Source organism: Elephas maximus, chromosome 6, assembly GCF_024166365.1.
Source record: "Elephas maximus indicus isolate mEleMax1 chromosome 6, mEleMax1 primary haplotype, whole genome shotgun sequence".
NCBI lineage: Eukaryota > Metazoa > Chordata > Mammalia > Proboscidea > Elephantidae > Elephas > Elephas maximus.
In genome coordinates this window covers 137,908,878-137,929,411 of record NC_064824.1, presented here as the reverse complement: position 1 = coordinate 137,929,411, position 20,534 = coordinate 137,908,878, and the positions used below count along the sequence as shown (strand labels likewise).

The window sequence follows — 20,534 nt, the reverse complement described above, 5'->3', positions numbered from 1 at the left end:
CGGGGCCAACTGCAGCGCTGCTTCCGGTGGTAAACCAAAGCCAAACCCACTGCTGTCAAGTCGATTCCGACCCATAGCGACTGTCTTGGTCACCTAGTGCTGCTACAACAGAAATACCACAAGTGGATGGCTTTAACAAAGAGAAATTTGTTTGCTCACAGCCTAGTAGGCCACCAGTCCAAATTCAGGGCGTCAGCTCCAGGGCAAGGCTTTCTCTCTGTCAGCTTTAGAGAAAGGTCCTTGTCATCAACCTTTCCCTGGACCAGGAGCTTCTCAGCACAGGGGCCCCGAGTCCAAAGGACATACTATTCTGGTTCTTGCTACTTGGTGGTATGAGGTCCCCATGTCTCTCTGCTTGCTTCTCTCTTTTATATCTCAAAAGAGATTGGCTTAAGACACCGTCTAATCCTGTAGCTCAGTATAGCTGCCACGAGTACCTCTCATTACATCACAGTGATAGGATCTACAGCAGGTAGGGGTCAGATGTCACATCAGACGACAAAATGGTAGACAGTCACACAATACTGGGAGTCACGACCCAGCCAAGTCGACAGACATCTTTGGGGGACACAATTCGAGCCATGACAGTGACCCTACAGGACTGCCTAGAAGTGCCCACAGGGTTTCCTGGCTGTAACCCTTACAGAAGCAGACTGCTACACCTTTCTCCCGCGGAGCAGCCGGTGGGTCTGCACTTGCTGACCTTTTGGTTAGCAGCCGCACATTTAACCGCTGTGCCACCAGGGCTCTCCCCACTTAAAACCAATTAAACCAACTGCCATGGAGTCGATTCCTGCTCATGGCGACCCCGGGTGTATCCAAAGAGAACTGTGCTCCACAGGGTTTTCAGTGGCTGGTTTTTTGGAAGTAGATCACCAGGCCTTTCTTCCAAGGCACCTCTGGGTGGACTTGAACGTCCAGCCTTTTGGTTAGCACCTGAGCACATGAATCTCCCACACCATTAAACTGAAACCCTCAAATCCGAATCTACTGCATCTTGTCTGTGTTCTATCCAGTGCTTAAAGTCTCATAAAGTAGGTCTCCTTTGGGTTCTCAAACATGGTAGACAGGAATAAAGTAATCTTTATTTAAAGTAATACTTCCTTGTGATACTAGAAAGGACTAAGATAGATGAAAATTATGGGCAGAGAGGACAGTACAGATGGCCTTTGGAGCAATACAGACCTGAGCTCCCATCCCAGCTCTGCGTGATGCTGGCTGGGCAAGTCTCATCACTTCCCAAGCCTTAGTTTTCCCATCTGTGAAATGGGTATCTTCACACTTGAATGAGTTTCTAAAGCTCCAGCACAGTTCCTAGCACTCAGTATGGTCAATCAATTGGTTACATCTAATACTCTGGTTTTTTTTTTTAATACTCTGACAGTATGATTAATTACCACCATTAAACCCTACCGCGGTAAAGTGAGAAGAGGGACCAGGAAGAACACATGTGACAGCCACTCCTTGGCAACTACGCACGTGGACCTTCCAGCCGCCACCCGCTCCTCCTCACACCTTCCTTCTGAGTCCCCCTAAAGATGGGTGATTCGCTAAGGGCCCGCCCCCTGCCCTCTGCTCTGCTCAGTCTGTCCCCTCCTGCCTGTGACAAGTGTCCACTTGGTCTTCAAGGTCCAGTTCAACTGACCCATGTTCCTTCCCTCTCCCTCACCCTCCTCTTTCCAGCTCAGTAGAATTAACCATTCCTTAGCCTGGAGGGCACTCAGGGTCCTTCAAATACACCTCCATCATGACAGCCACCCAACAGTGATGGGGCGGTTGTGGTTCAGTGGTAGAATTCTCGCCTTCCAAGCGGGAGACCCAGGTTCAATTTCTGGGCGATACATCTATCAGTCTAGGCTTGTGTGTCATTATAATGCTGAACAGGTTTCAGTGGAGCTTCCAGACTGAGGCGGACTTAGGAAGAAAGGCCTGGCAATCTACATCTGAAAAGGATCCATCAAAAAACCCTATGGATCACAAAGGTTGGATTTGCAACCAATCACAGGGATGGCACGGGACTGGGCCCCATGAGGTCGCCATGCGTTGGGGGCCAACTTGAGGGCAGCTAACAACGGTTAACAGTGTTAGAGGCAGGGTTTGGGGACTCTGCTGGTCCTCAGAGCCCAGCCTGGGTGGTAGTTACCTCATGTTTTCCCCAACCCCCAGTACAGCTTCTACGGCTCGTCTCCACCAGCTGGGTGTACAGTGTATGACACTGATTAGGTCTCGTATAAAACAAAGCCAAAAAGTAAGCACTTCACTGATCCATCAAGATAAAAGTGAATTCTGACAACCCACGTGAACGTTAATTTTGAGAGCCTTTCCTCTTTTGTATATGATTTTAGAATCTGGAGCTCACAGGGAATCAGATCTCACCATTACTGTTGAACTTTGAAAGAAAAGTACATCTCGCTAAAACCAACCATTTAGCTGGGTATTCTACCAGCTCTCAGAACAGGGACACACAAGAGGACACAATGAGTCTTAAAATTAACTTCTATTCTTGGAAATAACACAATGCTTCCTTGGCCCTTCACAGTGTATAAAGCACTTCAGCGTACATCACACCTCATTATCACCCTCGCCAACCCTCATGGCCGTGGAAAGTATTGTTTTAATTGCTCCAAGGGTTTATATTTAAATGATAGACTTCACATTTTGGTTCAAGTTATTCCATTAAGCACGTTGAACATTTTGTACAGGTCCTATTGCCATCTACCTCAGTGGCCAAAAGAGGTAGGAGTGGAGGCGGTGGGGGAGAGGGGTGCCCTATGTATTCAAAGTCATGTTACTATGAGCTCGGGGGCAGACATGATGATGTTTGGAATCATTTCGCCAAGCACAGGATGATATCCGAGGAATCAGTATGGAGCCTGTGCCATGCCCACCTAGTCCGTTAAATTAATAGTCGTAATTGGTCTGAGGAGTCTGTGTGTGAACCAGGCAGAACACAATACTCTCTGGGAGCTGTTCACCCAAGTGAGGTAAATTAGCTTTTAGGGCACCGGGGTCCATGTCAGTAAATTATCTGCTCTGGGGAGCTAAACGGACCCTTGGTGCCAGGCAGAGTCGATTTGCCACACGGGTGCACATTGTATTTGCGTGAAGCCTTTTGCTCACCTTGGTTCCCCTGTGGTCAGGCTTGTAAACAGGCGCAATCATTCTAATAAGGAGCCCTGGTGGTGCAACGGTTGAGTGCTCGGCTAACCAGAAGGTCGGCAGTTGGAATGCACCCAGCCACACCTGGGGAGAAAGGAGCTGGCGATCTGCTCCCTGAGAGATGACAGCCTAGGAAACCCTACAGGGCAGTTCTACTCTGTCACAGGGGGTCCCTGTGAGTCAGAACTGATACAATGGCACATACCACCACCATCATCCTCACACTCCCCAGGCAGAGCACCGAGGTCTTCATGGACCAGCAGGACTAACCCTTTCCACGTTTCTGAGAGGTGGCGCGAAGTCACACCTTTCTTTCTCTCCATCTGTCAAGTTTCAGTTTGGTCTTGAGTTTTGTTTTCTCCATGAAAGCGGCACCTGATGACTGAGCAGAGGACCAACTGGCTGTGAGCTGAGTGGAACTTTCAGGAGCTGCTGGAGTAAGCACTATTAGACGGCTTTTATCCTCTCAACGCCACACAATACACCCCCTCGTGTTGATCCCAGGTACCAGGCGACACAGGTCAGCAGCCTGCGGCAGGCTGGGTGAGGGGATTACCTCCAGTGGCTCCTTTCAGCTAATTGACAATCGTCTCTTTCTACTCAACTGAGAATCAAAAACACGCCCGGCTTCAGAACAGTTCACAAGCCCAATGGCGGAGAGCAGGGAGAGCTCTGATGGGCCTGTGCTTCTGCTGACAGCTTGGCGAGGGTTTTGCTCAGGCTTCAGATGGCTGCTGCAAATCACCGCTCTCACTGGGTGACTCTGCTCAAGAGACCTCTGGGGTCAAGGTCAAAATGAAATGCTTATAAAAGTTTTAGGAAGATGCTTTGTCCATTGAGTGTATCCACTAACCTTCACAAAAATCTCCAGGCTGGTCCAAAGGCCTCTAGCAGGACCTTGCAAACTACAAAGAAACACTCCTCATGGGACTCCGTGGAATAGGGACCAAGCGGAATGGGTGAGCCAGGAGAGTAAAGAAGACCCTCAGCTCGTCACCACCACAGCCACCATCAGGGGTCCTGGCTGCCCACGTCCATCCCTTTGCCTATTATTTCTTTTATCCCAAGAGAGACTGGTTTCTCTAAAATATCAACCAACTGATCAAATTGAACAAATAAAGAAAAACTCCAAAAGGTCGGCAGATGCAGCGATTTGCCTGTAAACCTCTAAGAGCTTAATGTTGGCATTTAAATTCTTCAAAACCAAAGCCACCAGCCCAAGGGATACTTGCCAAGCTGGGACAGGTATGTGTGCAGGTGAGGGGCCCTTTAGGAGGGAGACGGCTCATCCCTGGAGTCCTCCTGCTTCCGCAGGTCTCCGGCCTGCTAACCCTGAGAACGCCAGCCCCCTCTTCTCCCAACTGTAAGCCCAGGACGGGGAGTAATAGCGAGGTAAAGACCTTCAGCCCGGCTGAAGAAGGAAGACAAGACTCTAGCACAGAAGAAGAATAACACAGAGAAATTTTCACTCTTCACAACCTCACGTGGGACAACGTACTGCCTCGAAAGATTTAGTGAGTAGTTTTCTTTATGCTTGCTTTTCCCCCAAAATAAAAACTGTATACATGTTTCAGTGTTATAAATCCACTGCCATCGAGTTGATTCTGACTCATGGCAAGGCCATGTGACAGAGTGGAACCGCCCCATAGAGCTTCCAAGGCTGTACTCTTTAGAGAAGCAGACGGCCACATCTTTCTCCGGAGGAGCAGACAGTGGGTTTGAACCACTGACCTTTCGCTGAGCAGCTGAGAGCTCGAACCACTGTGCCGCCAGGGCTCCTCAAGGTTGTAAGCACAATAAAATGAACAGACAGAGATTTTTAAAAATCCAAATACGCTCCAAGTTTACAGGGTGGGTGCTCAGGAGAGGCCGGGTGGGCTCCACATTTGCAACGTAAGCGCCGGGGGCAGGCCAAGAGGGCCAGACGCAGGTCAAGTATCTGCGGGGCGCAGGGACGGGGCCAGCACACTGGGCTGTGTGCCTGTGCTCAAATATAGAGATTAAAACTGCAAGAGGAAGAAAGGAAGGAGAGCACACAGCTGCTGTCCCCAAACAGACCTCCCATCTGCCACCCAGGATTTCCATGTCACCTTCTTCAGGCTCATTTGTAGTTCATTAACTGCCATTGACTTAACAAGATTTATGCAAATGACTCCATGGGCGCTCCCCAACTCCCACCGCAATCAAGTGATTATGTATGTACAGGTCTCCACTGCAATGAAAAATTAATACGTGACAAGCCCACTTGCCGCGCAGCCGGGCCTCTGGATTTTATTTTTCTTGCTTTGCGTTTTCCATGTTTATTCGGACAGACCTTATCTTGTCGGTAAGAAAGTACTGAACTCTCTGAACCAGTGTCCTCCAAACCCGCCCAAAACACAAAAAAAGGCGAGGGGGGTCCACGTTCGTAACAAATGAAGACCTATTCTAGAAAAGCCATATTCTTGACGGGACATCTTTTTCGTTGGTGGAGGAAAACAAAACAAGCTAATAGTGCTGACGTAATGATTCGGCTGGCTCCTATGGGGGCGGCGGTGGGGGGGCCTGGTCTTCACAAGGAGCGAGTGGTAGGATGCCAGGGAAACACAGTTAAAATAATTCCCCTGCACGCATATAACCCGTAAAAACACCAGTCGGGAGGCAGAAAGTGTTGAAGGCAGCTGCACCTACGTACTACTTCATCCACGACAAGATTCACGTGGGCGAAAAAAAAGGCTCTGCAATGATTGGAAGACTGGCTGGTCCCCAAACCATGGCCATCACCTCTCCATCGAGGTTCTCAAACGCTTCCTCAGCCACAAGGCACAGGGTGGCATTAGCCACTAGGCTCCAATCGTGTCAGATCGTCTTGATCACAGGGTTGGGCATTAAGACAAAGTACTGCTGATGAGAGGGCAGGAAATGCGTGGGAAACACAATCCCAACGGAAACGAAACCCCCTCACCCCAAGAAAAAAACGAAAACCCACAGCTGTCGCGTCAACTCCAACTCATGGCAACCTCGTCTGTGTCAGAGTAGAACTGCTCCATGATGTTTTTCATGGCTGCAATGTTATGGAAGTAGACTGCCAGGCCTTTCTTCCGCAGCACCACAAAGTGAGTTTGAACCACCAACCTTTCAGTTAGTAGCCGAGTGCAAACCGTTTGTGCTCCCCCCTTCCCCTGGCGAGAACTGACGCCTTCTCACTGGAGAAACACATTGCAGCAGGTATGGCATAGGAAGTTTCTTCTACACAGGTAGGAAATCACTTTGTCTGAGGTCTGGGTTCAAATATTTAACTTAACATGCATGACTTTGCTTCCTAAGCTTTCTGAGAGCTTTTCAACAGCAAGAATAAGGAAAGATAGGGGCTCTGAGCCAGAGAGACCCAGGTCTGAACCCCAGGCCCTCCACTTCCTAGCTGCGCCCACTTTCTCTGGGTTTAGTTTAAAATAAGGACGACACACACAACTACCAACAATGGCAATTCCGAGGATCTAACGGGATGCTGTAATGAAAACAAAAAAGCAGACTACTTGCCGCAGAACTGACTCAGACTCAGGCAACACCCCATGGGTCAAAGTAGCACCGCGCTCTATGATGTTTTCAATGGCTGATTTTTGGGAAGCAGATTGCCAGGCCTTCCTTCCGAGGCACACCAGGGTAGACTTGAACCATAGTCTCTCCGTTAGTAGTCAAGCACTTAACCATTCGCACCACTGCAAAGATTTATGCTCTAAGACAAGCACTTAGTAAACAACAAGCACTCGTTTAATTGTTCATTTATTCAACAAGTAAATCTGCTGAGTGTCTAGAATGTACCGGGCAGTCTCTTCCCCTCCAGTCCTCACATTTCCATGCTGAACCCATCACATTGGGAGCACTAGTGATTCATATGCTCTCTAATGATCCATGTTCTCTTACAAACACAGGCAGGTGAGGTAAACCCCCACCATCACCTGTAAATCCACACCAGTCCCCAGGACCCACAGAGAGCCTCTGACAGAGGGGCCCTGGGTGTTCCTAATTTAGAACTTCAGTTTTGCAAAACCTCCGCATCTTAGTGCTTCAAGAAACTAAGGCAGCATCTTGTCCAGCTCCCATTTTACAGATGAGGAACCTGAGGTCTGAGACATGGTTCCAAGCAGGACTGAGGAGAGGCGCCAATTTCAGGAGCCAGTGTGTCCAAAGCAGCAGAGGGGATGGGGGTCGGGTAGGAACGGGACATGGCTGGGAGGGGAAGTGAATCGAAAAGGGGGTGCAGCTGGGGGTGGGGAGATGGGCATGGTGGGGCGGGACTAGGAGTGGGGCCTGACTCAGTGGGGGAATGACTCAGGCGTGACGGTGAGGGGGAAGGCGCGGTAGGTGGGAATGCCTGACTCCAACCCTGAATGGAAGTGGGGGTTTGACAGGCGCCACTACAACTTGGGCCGTGACTCAGAAGGCTTAGGGGGTGTAGTCGGCTGCAGGGGGCATGACTCAGACATGAGGGGCATGACTCAGGTGTGGAGACATGGCTTGGGAGCACACCTTAGGGGTGGGGTCATGTTTCGGCCATGGGGCATGGCATGTGCACAGTGGGCGTGACCCAGGAGTGAGGGGCATGACCCAGGAGTGAGGGGTGTGACCCAGGGGTGAGGGGCGTGACCCAGGAGTGAGGGGCGTGACTCAGTAGTGAGGGCGTGACTCAAGGGTGAGGGGTGTGACTCAAGGGCGAGGGGCATGACTCAGGTGAGCGGCGTGACTCAGGGGTGAAGGGCATGACATCAGGGGTGAGGGGCGTGACACCAGGAGTGAGGGGCGTGACTCAGTAGTGAGGGCGTGACCCAAGGATGAGGGGCATGACTCAAGGGCGAGGGGAGTGACTCAGGGGTGAGGGGCATGACACCAGGAGGGGCGTGACTCAGGAGTGAGGGGCATGACTCAGGAGTGAGGTGTGTGACCCAGGAGTGAGGGGCGTGACTCAGGAGTGAGGGGTGTGACTCAGGAGTGAGGGGCGTGACCCAGGAGTGAGGCGCATGACTTGGGGTGAGGGGCATGACACCAGGAGTGAGGGGCGTGACTCAGGAGTGAGGGTGTGACTCAAGGGCGAGGGGCGTGACTCAGTGGTGGTGAGGGGCGTGACTCGGGTGGTGAGGGGCACGACACGAGTGGTGAGGGGTTCAACTCGGGTGAGAGGCGTGACTCGGGTGGGGGGCGTGATTCAGGGGTGAGGGGCTTGTCTGGGGCTGTGCAACTCTGGTGCCAGAGCCCGACTGGGAGGGATGACTCAGGCACAGTGGGCATGATTAAGGGGTGAGGGGCATGGCTAGGGAGGGGGGTAGTGACCCGGCCACGGGGGGCATGACTCCTGAGTGTCCGGAGCATTACAGGGCATGGCTAAGGAGGGGGGTCGTGACTCTGGGGGTACACAACTTGGGCACGGGGGCATGACTCAGAGTGGGGTGCGACTGGTCATGGAGGGCAGTCGCTGTGCTCTCCATGCCCACCTTTCTCAAGGAAATCAGGTGGAGATTTAGATTTCAACAGAGGTAATTTGAACATTCACAATCAAGACTCCCAAGGAGAAATCACCCAGATTTTATGCCTGATGGTCAGACTGGAACCTAGCCTGTGAGTACACGCCCTCCGTAACAGCTACAGACGGAGTTGGGGTGCAGAGCTGGTGGGCAACAGGAAGCAACATCCTACTACAGCTTTTAGTGATCGAGGAAATACATTTCCCACTACCCGTTGCTAAACAAGGAAACAAGTTCAGTGATTTGTTTTATAGTTGAAGCTGCATCTCTATAGCATAAACACATAGAGTTGGGTTATGAATAAACACACAGAGAAAGAACAAGCAGCTGTACCTATGCACCTCCAAGGTAAGGAAACTGGTTCAGAGGGAAGGCGTGGCCCACCCAACACATGGGAGAAACGCGTTTCTTCTCCAAAGCTACCAGTCCTGATGCACACGCTGGTTACCCAGCATATGAACCCGCCTCTTGTACCAAGGCGTGCTGGCCTCAGTCACACCCATCAGGCTTCTCTTCTCAGCCTGGGAACGGAACTAGAAAGCTCCTGGGTAGTCTCAGGCACGCCTGCGGTGGAGGTTTGACTTTTGCAATAGTTTCTTGGCTTGCAGGAGACCTGGGGACAAGCTAGTTTGCACCCGTTCCCCCAGGATGGGGGGTCCCTCTCTAGCCCAGTCTTCTCCATCTCTCCAAGCTACAGTCACAGCCTCCTTGCGTTAGCTGCATCCCTATTTGTTTCAAATGGGTAAAGCCTGCTATCTTCGCATAAAGACTTCCTTCTTTCTAAGGGCAGCCGGTGCCAACATCAATTCCTAAATTTGTAGAGCCATCCAGGCACCCGCAGGACAGGAGCGCAGAAATGAGGGCGTCAAGGGGAACATATCAGTCAGAGTCCAGGCCAGGAGGCAGAGCTATTATTCTGCCTGCGGATTTGCCCCCCTGCAAGCCCAGTACCCTCACACATCCATTGGCCATCTTTAGCAAACTCAGGGATGGCACTCCCAGAAGCCGCTGTGCAGGGTTGGACTCTTTATTTCCCCTGCAAATATGAATTACAATTGTAGTGGAGACCTGAAGTCATTTGGTATCGGGTTTCTGGGCTAATGGAAACCTATCGGAGGTGAGCGGCAGAGGCCAAAACAAATGCTTGAATTCAAGTCCTGTTGTGTAATGAGGAAGTTTAATTAAAGGCCCCACACTACAGCTGTAAATGTTCCTTTATATAATAAGGTCTAAATGAAACTGAACCTAATCAAAGTTACAATTCCTTCATTAGCAAATTACAAACAAGGCTGCACAGCTGACACACGGGCTATGATTATCACAACTAATTGCCTCGTTGTTACAGGCCAGCCTGCAACGGCGTTCAGATGTCCGTCTGCGAGAGCAAATTAGGGCCACGGCGGGCTGCGTCTGCCATCACAAGGGGCTCTTGTGCCGCGCGCTGGTTTACCCCGTCGCCTGGCGGCCGGCGGCCCAATCAAAGGCGCGCTACAAAGGCAGCCTTTGAAGCCAGCTCAGCCCGGGACGCACTCCATATGCGGGCGGCACACTGCACTTCATTAGGCCTGTTGTCACAGTCCCCCTCTTCTTATTCTAATGATCCTATTTTAATACACACAGGAACCTCTCCTAATTGATGTCAAGTGAACAACTTCCACATTCATCAACAGAGCACATCAAACGCAGCCTGGGCAGGAGCCAGCATCCTGGCTTGGACGACCCGAGGTGTGTTTCCAACTATAGGAAAGGGGAAAAAGGGGAGGGAGCCGCATACCTGTTTAATTGGGATCGCTCTGCCGCTCCCAATGCTGTCTGCGCGACTCTCCAGGCCTTTCTTCTCTTTGTCTGGGTCGCTCCCCTTCCGAGACTGCAGAGCGAAAAGGAAAGTTAGCGTGTGGCTCACGGATGGGCTCAGCCTTATTTGCAGACTTTCTGCAAATCCGTATTTAGAATATGTGCGTGCACAGAGGCCTATCCCCATCCCAGAAGTAGACCCCTAAGTAGTTCAGCGACGCATCATTCTGGAGAGAACGCTCCAACTTTTCCTCCTACTTTCCCATTGCAGAGCTATCTTTTAATTCTTTTTTAAAGAGTTCAAAATTCAATTACTAGAAACCAATGGACCATATAGAGAAGTAACGCCCAACAGGAAAACACATTGGAAAGCTGCAGTTAACACAGCCAAGGAGAAAAAGGGCTTCTCGCCACCTATTTGGAGAACAGTCTACAAAAAAGTATGTATTTCGTTAACGTCAGAATGAATTAAAAAATCCCATTAGCCACTCAGCTGTGCTATTTAACGGCACACCTCTGATTAGTAGCAAGTACATTTAATGCTTCTTGCTTATTGCGTTTGAGCGGTTAGGAAATAGCAAATTCTAAGGCAAACTAGTGGACAATACTGTGAAAAGAAATTAATAAAGGGGAAAAAAGTTGAAAAGATCCTGTGGCCAAAATGTCAGTCCTCGGGAAAAAGGAGCAAGCAGCTGTTTGCCGAGTTCCAGAAGCGGGTTTACTGGAGGTGCTGTGGCCTCCGGTGAAAGACCCAGTGGCTGGCGCCCGGCCGGGAAGGGCGGCGGTTTGTAATCAGAGGATGCCACTGTTGACAGTGTGGTTCTATCGGGGGGCCACTGAAGGGGTTCTGAGCCTAAGCCTCCGTCTGGGACGGCAGGAGCCAGTGTGAGAGCAATGATTTCCTGACAGATTTATTTTATTATGAGAGAAAGATCGGAGACTCGTCCTCCTTAATAACTGCCTGACAGGTGACAACTTCACTCCATTACTTTTCAATGGGAACATTACTCACGCAATATTGAAAATGGAGAAACATTTCCATGTGCTTTTCAAATCTGAGATGATATATGAAATGAATATACTTGGTGGTGTCCGGTGCCGCAGTGAAAAGCTAACGAAATCCACTTTCAAAACGACGTGAAACGGAGCAGCTGATTTCTCTTTTTTTTAAGGGGGCAGCGTCAGAGGGCATAATTAAAACAAGGGCTGGTGGGGCAGCTTTAGACTGCCAAGACAGGTCACTGCTGCAACGAGGGTGGGGGAAAGGGAGAGAGGTTCCCTTGACGGAAACTCAGCTCCAGTCTTCAGAAGGCGACTCTCTCCTGGGCAAATGTGCTCATTAGAAAACATGCTTCTTGCCTGATTAGAAGAGCTGGCATTTGGTGAGCACCTACTGGGTGCCAGCCATCGTGCACTGGTTTCTTTGGGCTGCTAAAGACTGGAGCAAGGAGACAGGAAGTGAAACAAGCAAAATATATAAGGTCCAGAAGAACATAAAACACAAGGTTTTCCCTTTGGGCTAAGGAGGGAAAGTGAGATGTTCACCAATTCCTTGCCACGCATTTTAGCTAGGGTTGGGGGCTCACCTTCCGTTTAATTAATAAGAGTAGTTAAGAGTGCCATAATTGCCTTAAGTTCTGTGTCTCACATCTCACTGCATGGGAAACCTGACATTTGAGGTTTCCAATTGTGAAATAAAATTCAAAGTTCACAGTGATAGTTTTTTTTTTTTTTTTTAATTTTAAACCAATAAGAAACCTTAAAAGTACCTTCAGAATTTTATGAGTTCCAAATGCCTCAACTTGGAAATCCATCTTCATTATTTTCTACTAACCAGTATAATTAACAAAACATTAGGAAGAAAAAAAAAGCACCCACAAAAACTAACATCTTCCTCGAGGCAGCACATCTGTGCCCCCGGCCTCTGTTCTCAGAGTGGGATTCCCAGATACCAGGGCCAGCAGGACGGAACAGGCAACTGTATTCCCACAAACACCTTGGGGAACGAACTACAAAGAACTCAACTCAATATGGGAATGAGACAGTCTGCTATGCATGAGGCTGAAACCTAGCTAAGACCTCACTGCAAAAATAAAAGAGACGTCCTGACAGCGACAGCATTCTGGGGGGACAGTCATAAAGCCGCAATTTCAAGGACAAATTTCAAGGACAGCACAGTAGCAGCTGATAGGGGGACGGCCAAGGAGACGGGTTACTCCACTATGCCTCAGACTCGCAATGACTTTCTCTACAATGGGCTGTGTTATACATCAACAGAATTGAAATCCAGCAACGACACTAGAACAAATTCACTGAACGTAAAATGCGGCCACACATCTAAACCCCCAGGCAGGTCTCCGTATTTTTCTGTTGACTCTGGAGGGCGTATCACAGGTGCCATCCGTACGTTCTCGCTGAGCCCGCTCCGTTAGATCGTTAGGTAGAGAGCGGCTATCAGCACCCACGACACGTGTCAACAGTGGCTGTGTCCTGCTGCCTGCGTGACAGGCACTGCTACAAATGGAACAAGAGTTTATCACATCCAGCCCCGAAGGTTGGTGGATTTAACTCATCAATCGCACAGCAAGCCAGAATAGGGACTGCTGAGCCACCACAAACACTGAACAGAGAGGAAAGACATCTAACGATCACCTCCTTCTTTGCAAAATCATTGAACTTTCCCCCAAGTGATTAAGGAATTCATGAACGGACACCACCATCAACCACCTGTTTACAGGTGAGCATCGCTGCCAAGGGCCCGTTCCACCCAACAGAGGCCTGCTTCTCTGCTGTCTCTCCACTGCCGAAGCCCAAGGCTGCTGGAGCACAATGTAGCGGGGACCTAGGCCCTCCCTCTCAACAGAAAGCCACATACTTTTCCAACAATTCTATTTCACGTGTGTTCTGCAGCCTTATTTTTAGCATGAGTTTCTATGAGTTGGCCGACAGTTTTCCCACAATCTTTGGTTACTGTGTATGCCTGGCTGTTTGGTGGTATCAGCACTAGATGGTAAGCTTTTAAGAATATTATATAAATGACACCACTCCTATCAAGTTTGGAAACAGGCAAGGCAATGCACTATCTACAGACATAAATGGCCATGTTAAGAGTTTTAAAATGTGGATGGAGAAAATAAACACCAAAATCAAGGTAATAATGGTCCCTGGTCAGGGAGTCAGGGGACTGGTTTCAGAGGCATACACGCAGGGATTCAACTTTGCCCTGCGATTTGTTTATTTCCGAAGACGAACAAGAGGAGGAGGAAGTAACAGCAGGAGAAACGACAAAAGGCCCGAGCCTGACGGTGAGTATGCTTGTTTTTGACAGTTCTCTAGGTTTGAAAACATTTTCTCATAAAACATTTTATGCACATGTAAACTAGGCTACTAAACTAAATTAGCTGTTCTAAGAATCCGTATTTCCAAACTCGGATGACATGGACGTAGCATTTTGGTATTTGTTTTTATCATTTCTCAAAATGATGACTTTTCAAATAAATAAATGAAATAAGATATAATTTAGCTTGTGACTAGACTAAAATAAAACTAGACTAAAAAGTCAAGTATAATTCCCACTGCAAATGGTAACAGGTGATTTGCTTGTATTAGCAAGATTTTAAGTTTGGACTTCTTTGAAAAAAGTGTATGTGACTTTTATTTAAAAATGCACATAGATGGAACCATATCCCGGGGTCCACGATGCTTACCCCAGGTTGGGTATTATGGGTCCACGTTATACCATTTCTAAGCATGGTATTTAAAATACAATGTGTGTGCTACTTAATTAACTACGGCCTCTTCCTGACTGTCTCTACAGAAGGTGGAAACCCTGGCGGCACAGTGGTTAAGAGCTACAGCTGCTAACCAAAAAGTCGGCAGTTCAAATCTACCAGGAGCTCCCTGGAAACCCTATGGGGCAGTTCTGCTCTGTCCTATAGGGCAGCTGTGAGTCAGAATCGACTCAACAGCAATGGGTTTTTTTTAATACAGATGGTGGACAGTGCCACTTACACTTGGTATCCAAACCCCCGTCAGCTAAGATCGCAGCCAAATGCTGCATCTATACTCCTGTGAGAAGCTTCTAAATAAACACACTTTTCTTTCTGCCAATTTAAGTCAATAATCACTGACAATCACCAGTGTCCATGAAATTTTACACTATTCAAGACTAAGAACAAACTGGTAGCAGTAAGAAGAATCTGGCTTCTAACTGCTGCTATTTCCAAAGGAATTTGCCTTCTTTCCGTTCCTTGGCTGACACTGACATCTAGTGGAGTTACTATTTCCAGGATCTTCAACTGCAGAATACCAGACCTCCTCCTCATCTTCATCACTGCGTCAACATGGAGCCCAGTAAGGGCTGTCAGTCCGGCCCTGCCTGCGATTTCAGCCCTCTGTTCCTTGAGCACCAACCACGATGATGCAAACTCATCATAAGCTGGCTTCTTTTGTCACCCCAAATTTCTGTTCCAACTAATAACTGGGTTGTGCAACAGTAATTCTTAAAGGATTAAATTTCTAAAATGGTTTGCCCTCCAAACTGTTTTCCAGTATCTAAAGAATAAACACAGATAATACATAGATTCATAGGCAGTACAATGTATTATTAGATACGTGAGTTATGATGTAATATAATTCAGTCACCATAATGATGAGATTTTATGGACGCCTGATACATGCCCCTGCTTGCCCCAGACAGCTCTCTTTCTGGGCTCTTCACAGATGCCTATATGTGTACCTGTGTGTGTGTACATGAGTATGTATACATGTGTATACACACGTGAATGGATGTACATATCTGTAAACATGTCTGTGCATGCATATGTGTGGAAAGGGAGTGGGGACGTGAGGGAGAGGGAAGGGACCCTCATCCAACTGTTCTCTTCTCTTGTCTTCGTGTATGGATCCTTTCTCCTGTCTCCTTTCTCTTGGGTATGGGTCCACTTTGGCAACCAGTAGTCTTGACAGACATAGAGAAAATCCAGAGCTTTGCAAATAAAGATTACTTCAATTATTAGCATTTTGGTTCTTCTGGCTTAAAGTGTTCTCCACTGAAAGCCACCTGGGTTGTCATAGTTACTTAGTGGACGGGGCTCAGGACACTATTTTCTGGCAAATCCCAGCTCCTGCGCTGCCCTTACAAATGGCAGGGATGGGGGTGAGCAAGAGCACAATGTTCTAAGGATACCTCCTAGCTTTTCTAGAATAATTTTTTTTTTTTTTTTTACCCAGTGCCATCGAGTCGATTATTGTGCTTTAGATCAAGATTTATAAAGCAAATTAGCTTCTCATTAAATAATTAATATACATATTACTTTGTGACACTGGCTGCCAACTACATGTCATTTCAACTCTCTCCCCTTCTTGACCTTGGGTTCCCCATTTCCATTTGCCCAGCTTTCCTGTTCCCTCCTGCCTTCTCATCCTTGTCTCCAGGCTCTGGTGTGCCCATTTAGTCTCATACACCTGGTTGAGCTACATGTATAATTGTTTGTTTGTCATGGCCTGTCCAACCTTTGGCCAAAGGGTGAACCTCAGGATGACTTCGGTACTAAAATAAAACAGTGTCTGGGGGCCATACTCTCGGGGTTTCTCCAGTCTGGTCTTTTTCTGTGAGTTTGAATTTTATTCTACACTTTTCTCCAGCTCTGTCCAGAACCCTCTATTGTGATCCCTGTCAGAGCAGTTGGTGGTGGTAGCCAGGCACCATCCAGTTGTGCTGGACTCAGTCTGGTGAAGGCTGTGGTAGTTGTGTTCCATTAGTCCTTTGAACTCATCTTTCTCTTGTGTCTTTGGCTTGCTTCATTCTCCCTTGCTCCAGACAGGGTGGGACCAGTGAAGTATCTTAGGTGGCCACTCACAAGCTTTTAAGATCCCAGACACTACTCACCGAAGCAGGATGTAAAACATTTTCTTTACAAACTATGTAATGCCAGTTTAGCCAGATGTCCCCAGAGACCATGGCCCCCAGCCCTCGGCCCAGGAATTTGGTCCCTCAGGGAGTTTGGATGTGTCTATGGAGCTTCCACGACATTGCCTTGGTCAAATTGTGTTGGCTTCCCCAGTATTGTGTACTGTCTTACCTTCACCAAAGTTACCACTTACCTATTGTCTATTTAGTGTTTTTCCCTCCCCACCCCTCCCTTCCCTGGAACTGGCTTTTCATTTTTTTCCCTAGGACAGGAACCAGAGTCAACGACCAGTAAGATGGCCCTTGGATGGTGCCGTGAGACCAGAGTTTTCCCTGGTGCTCCTTGGCTGAAACTAAGATACGCAAAGATCTTGTCCACATATATGAAATGAATAAACCCTCCTCTACCTGCTGGGCTGGCATCCTCCTTGCTGTCCACCTGCTCTGAGCCTGGCTGCATCTTTGGCCATTGGTCTCGCAAGTTCACTCAGTCACGTTAGTGCACAGCCTGCTCTGGGAGGCGAGGAGTTTCTCAACCAGAAGACCCCCAAACGAGGCCTCTCAAAGACTGCTGGGTATTTGACAGAGCCAGGAAGTGGCCTTTTAGGTGACTGCTGTTACCTTCTGTATGTCTGAAGACATTTCACATGCAAAAATCCCGTTTTATTCATGCACCAATTAAGCATACCAGGTGATCACCCGTATTTTGCAGAAACCTAAATGCCTACCTCTCAACCTATCCAACGGTCCTACAACTGCTGCGGCTTAACACTATTAGAAGTCATTTCCATAACCTAACAATGGTAGGTCATGAAACCCTACGGGCAGTTCTTCTATGTCCTATGAGGTCACTACAAGTCAGAATCGACTCAACGGCAAAGGGTTTGTTTTTGTTCTTTTTTTTGGTTATCAATGGTAGTAAGAAAAAATTAAAGAGATACCACAAAGACTCTTCGACCACCTGCCATCTTCACAACAACCCCACCACAGAACTACGACTACCTCCAGCTCAAAGAGGTTACCTAACTGGCCCACCCAGCAAGCAGTGGAGGGCTGAGGTCTCGGGCTGGGGTCTACGCCTTCTTCTGCCTGATGGCCCATACTCTCCCCCACGTCACTCTGCCCCTAGGTCAGAGCAGCTGCATCTTCCAGAACTAATGTGGCACCCGGCAATCTCCAACAGAAAGGAGAGGGCCTGGAGGAGGGGGCGTGTACTGTCAGCAACAGGTCTTAGCAGGAATGATTGTCCAGTGGAAAATTGCCACAAACATGGAAGAAGAGAGATGGGGACCTACTGGACGTGGCAGCTGCACACAACATCAAGAATGTCACACCTCCAGCTAAGGGCAGCTGGTCAGATAACTGATCCCCAGCCACCCCCTCCAGTCTTCCTTTAGCTCAACACAGAAAACATTAAAAACGCTTTGTATCTTAGTAGGAACCATAATAAGAATCAAATGGAGTAAAACAGGCCACCACTGACATTTTCAGCCAGGTAATTTTTTGTTGTGGGGACTGTCCTATTCACTGTAGGATATTTAACAGTGCCCCTGGCCAGTAACACCCACTACTTCCCCAACTGAGAACTGCTAAGGCTTAAAGGCATATTCTTGTAATGGCACAGGTTGATGTCATTTAGAAGATTCTGAGAGCTGAGAACCAGGAAGCCCCATGAACAAAGTGAATTCTTCAAGTCAAATGGCTCTAGTCACATGGCAGTGGCTGCCTGGAGTTCTGTGCTCAGAGCTCTGGGCTCAACTGCAAAGAGCTCCATGATTGATTGGTGATGTCTGCTATGTGTAAGGGAAGGGGTGGGGTAGCAGCACTGTTGCCTCCTCTGCAGAGCTCCACGATTGATTGGTGATGTCTGATGTGTGTAAGCCACAGGTCAAGGTAGCAGCACTGTTGCCTCCTCTGCAGAGCTCCATGATTGACTGGTGATGTCTGCTGTGTTTAAGGGAAGGGGTGGGGTAGCAGCACTGTTGCTTCCTCTGCAGAGCTCCATGATTGATTGGTGATGTCTGCTGTGTGTAAGGGAAGGGGCAGGGTAGCAGCACTTTTGCCTCCCCTGCAGTTCTGCGTCTCTGCATCCTAGTCACCCAGAGGGCTTTGAAAAATACACCCCTGCTTGGGTCGCACCCTCAGACTCTGAGTTCACAGGTCTGAGCCCAGATTTCTGAGCTACACATTTTAAATGCTCCACACGTGATTCTGAAGAAAATCCCAAGTGGTGAGCCTTTTTGTCAATGATTTCCTATAAAATACTTCAGGTTTTTGGTGCCAAAACGCCTTATGTTCATTTCTGAGCCACATCTGTCTCTCATCCCCCCGCCCCTGCATCACAGTAGGTAAATTCTCAGACACCCGGACATCGGGAGAGGAGGCTGTGTGGATTTATGGTTTATAAATCTCATCTGATGGGTTGGACACACACGTTTGGGACCTGTGACTGAGTTTTATTATCTCCTCAGGTTCTGTTCAATGTACTCAGTGTGACAAGTCTTTAGCTGGAGGCCACGGAAGTCGCAGGACAATAAACATCTTTAAAAGAACCTGTTGCTCTGTATTTGGTGCATGTATCAGCATTCCACAAAAACTGAGAAATCCCCATTTCACTAACCGGCCAAATCTTCGCTTCTCAGAATTTTCTTAGACGTCCACAGAAACTAGTGCTATTTCCATTCATTGAGTTTGGATTCTACAAGCATCACCAGGCCATGTGGCAACCAGGCTAAGACTAATGGAAATGCTTGGGCAGGCGTGCTGGAGTTTCTTTCCAGGGGGACACTCACGGTGAAAAGGTTGGACCGGCGCTTGGACTGCTTCCGGACCGGCGTCGGCGTGTTGGCAGTGGAAGGAACGTCAATGCGAAGTTCTTTCTGGCTGGTGCTTGGAGTCGACGGAACGGAGGAGGAATAGTCGCTTAAACTCCCGCCTCCATTACTGGTCTGTAATGATTAAGAAGCAGCGTTGGATCAATGACACACTCTGGGAATCTAAGGCCACCACTGTGGGGTGTCATCACTGACAAGTCCGCAGGTCACCCTGCAGAGATGTCTGTGGGGCAAGCTGGACAGCTTCCGTCTTTGTTGGTGGTATTGGTGTCAAGTATACACAGTCTCACCCCAAAACATACCAATCACCTCCTAGAAATGTTTCATCTAAGAACACGGCCGTTTAAAAAGTCTGGAGCTAACGCTAGCTTAACTAGTAAAAAATGTTTGCCCAGAGCTTAATGTTCTTTTAAGAACTACCTGCATGGGATCAAACTGACCACAGCAACTTTGAAATCACATAAGACATAAGGGGGCGGTGAGTTTATGTTAATGAGGGAAGAACAACTCAGAGAAGGAGGGTGAGAATGGCTGCACAACTCGAAGCATGTCATCAATGTCACTGAATTTCACATGAAGAAATGGTTGAATTGGTGTACGTTTTGCTCTATATATTCTCAACAACGACAAAAGTCTGGAGCCACTGGGGCGGGATAAACCCAATATTATTGTCCTGAGATAATCTTTAAACCTTAAACCAAAAATATCCCTGAAGTCTTCATAAAACCAAACAATAATTTAGCTTAACTAGTAAAGAATGTCTGCCTTGAGCATTGTGCTCTTTTAAAATCCATATGGGGCCAAACTGACAACAGCAACTCAAAAGATTAGATAGGAAGCTTGCGGGGGCACTGAGTTTTTATTAACAGGGGAGGAAGAACTCGGAAAAGGACAGCTAGAGTGGTTGCACAACTTGAAGGATGTTGTCATTGTCACATGTTGAAATTGTTGAACTGGGGTATGCTCTGTTACGTATAGTTTCAACAACAAAAATACAAATTATTTTAAAAAGTCTCTATCATTTAAAATTTAAATTTTAATCTAAACTTCCTTTAATTTAAAATGAAGTCTACCTTTTAACTTAAAAAAAAAAAAAACTTTGAGAGCTGAAATGTATTTATTTTTTATTCCTCTGAAAAATGGAGGGGCTGGGTAAACTAACTGGGTCCTGTGGCTCCTTTCTGGCTCTCATTCTGACACAGAAAGCACACTGTTCTCCCAGCAGAGTCACAACGAACATTCTGAAAATGGCATCTCGAAAAATCTGAATGTCTTTGGAAAATATTTCAAGAGTCACAGAAGACTGAAGATACCCATGGTGCAGACACTTGTGTCCCT

The 20,534-nt window shown here is 48.0% G+C and overlaps 1 protein-coding gene across 7 annotated transcripts in view; it reads right to left on the bottom strand.

The window, feature by feature from the left end:
- The window catches only part of AGAP1 (ArfGAP with GTPase domain, ankyrin repeat and PH domain 1), a 661,010-nt gene that overhangs the window by 341,216 nt on the left and 299,260 nt on the right, over positions 1 to 20,534 (bottom strand). For 6 of the 7 annotated variants that reach the window (XM_049888501.1, XM_049888502.1, XM_049888504.1 and 3 more), the window contains exons 8-9: positions 19,155 to 19,310; positions 10,432 to 10,524 (exon numbers count right to left, since the gene is read on the bottom strand). In XM_049888501.1, the coding sequence (XP_049744458.1) occupies positions 10,432 to 10,524; positions 19,155 to 19,310 (249 nt within the window). The remainder of the gene's footprint in view (positions 1 to 10,431; positions 10,525 to 19,154; positions 19,311 to 20,534) is intronic. The other variant, XM_049888499.1, reaches the window with a different exon arrangement.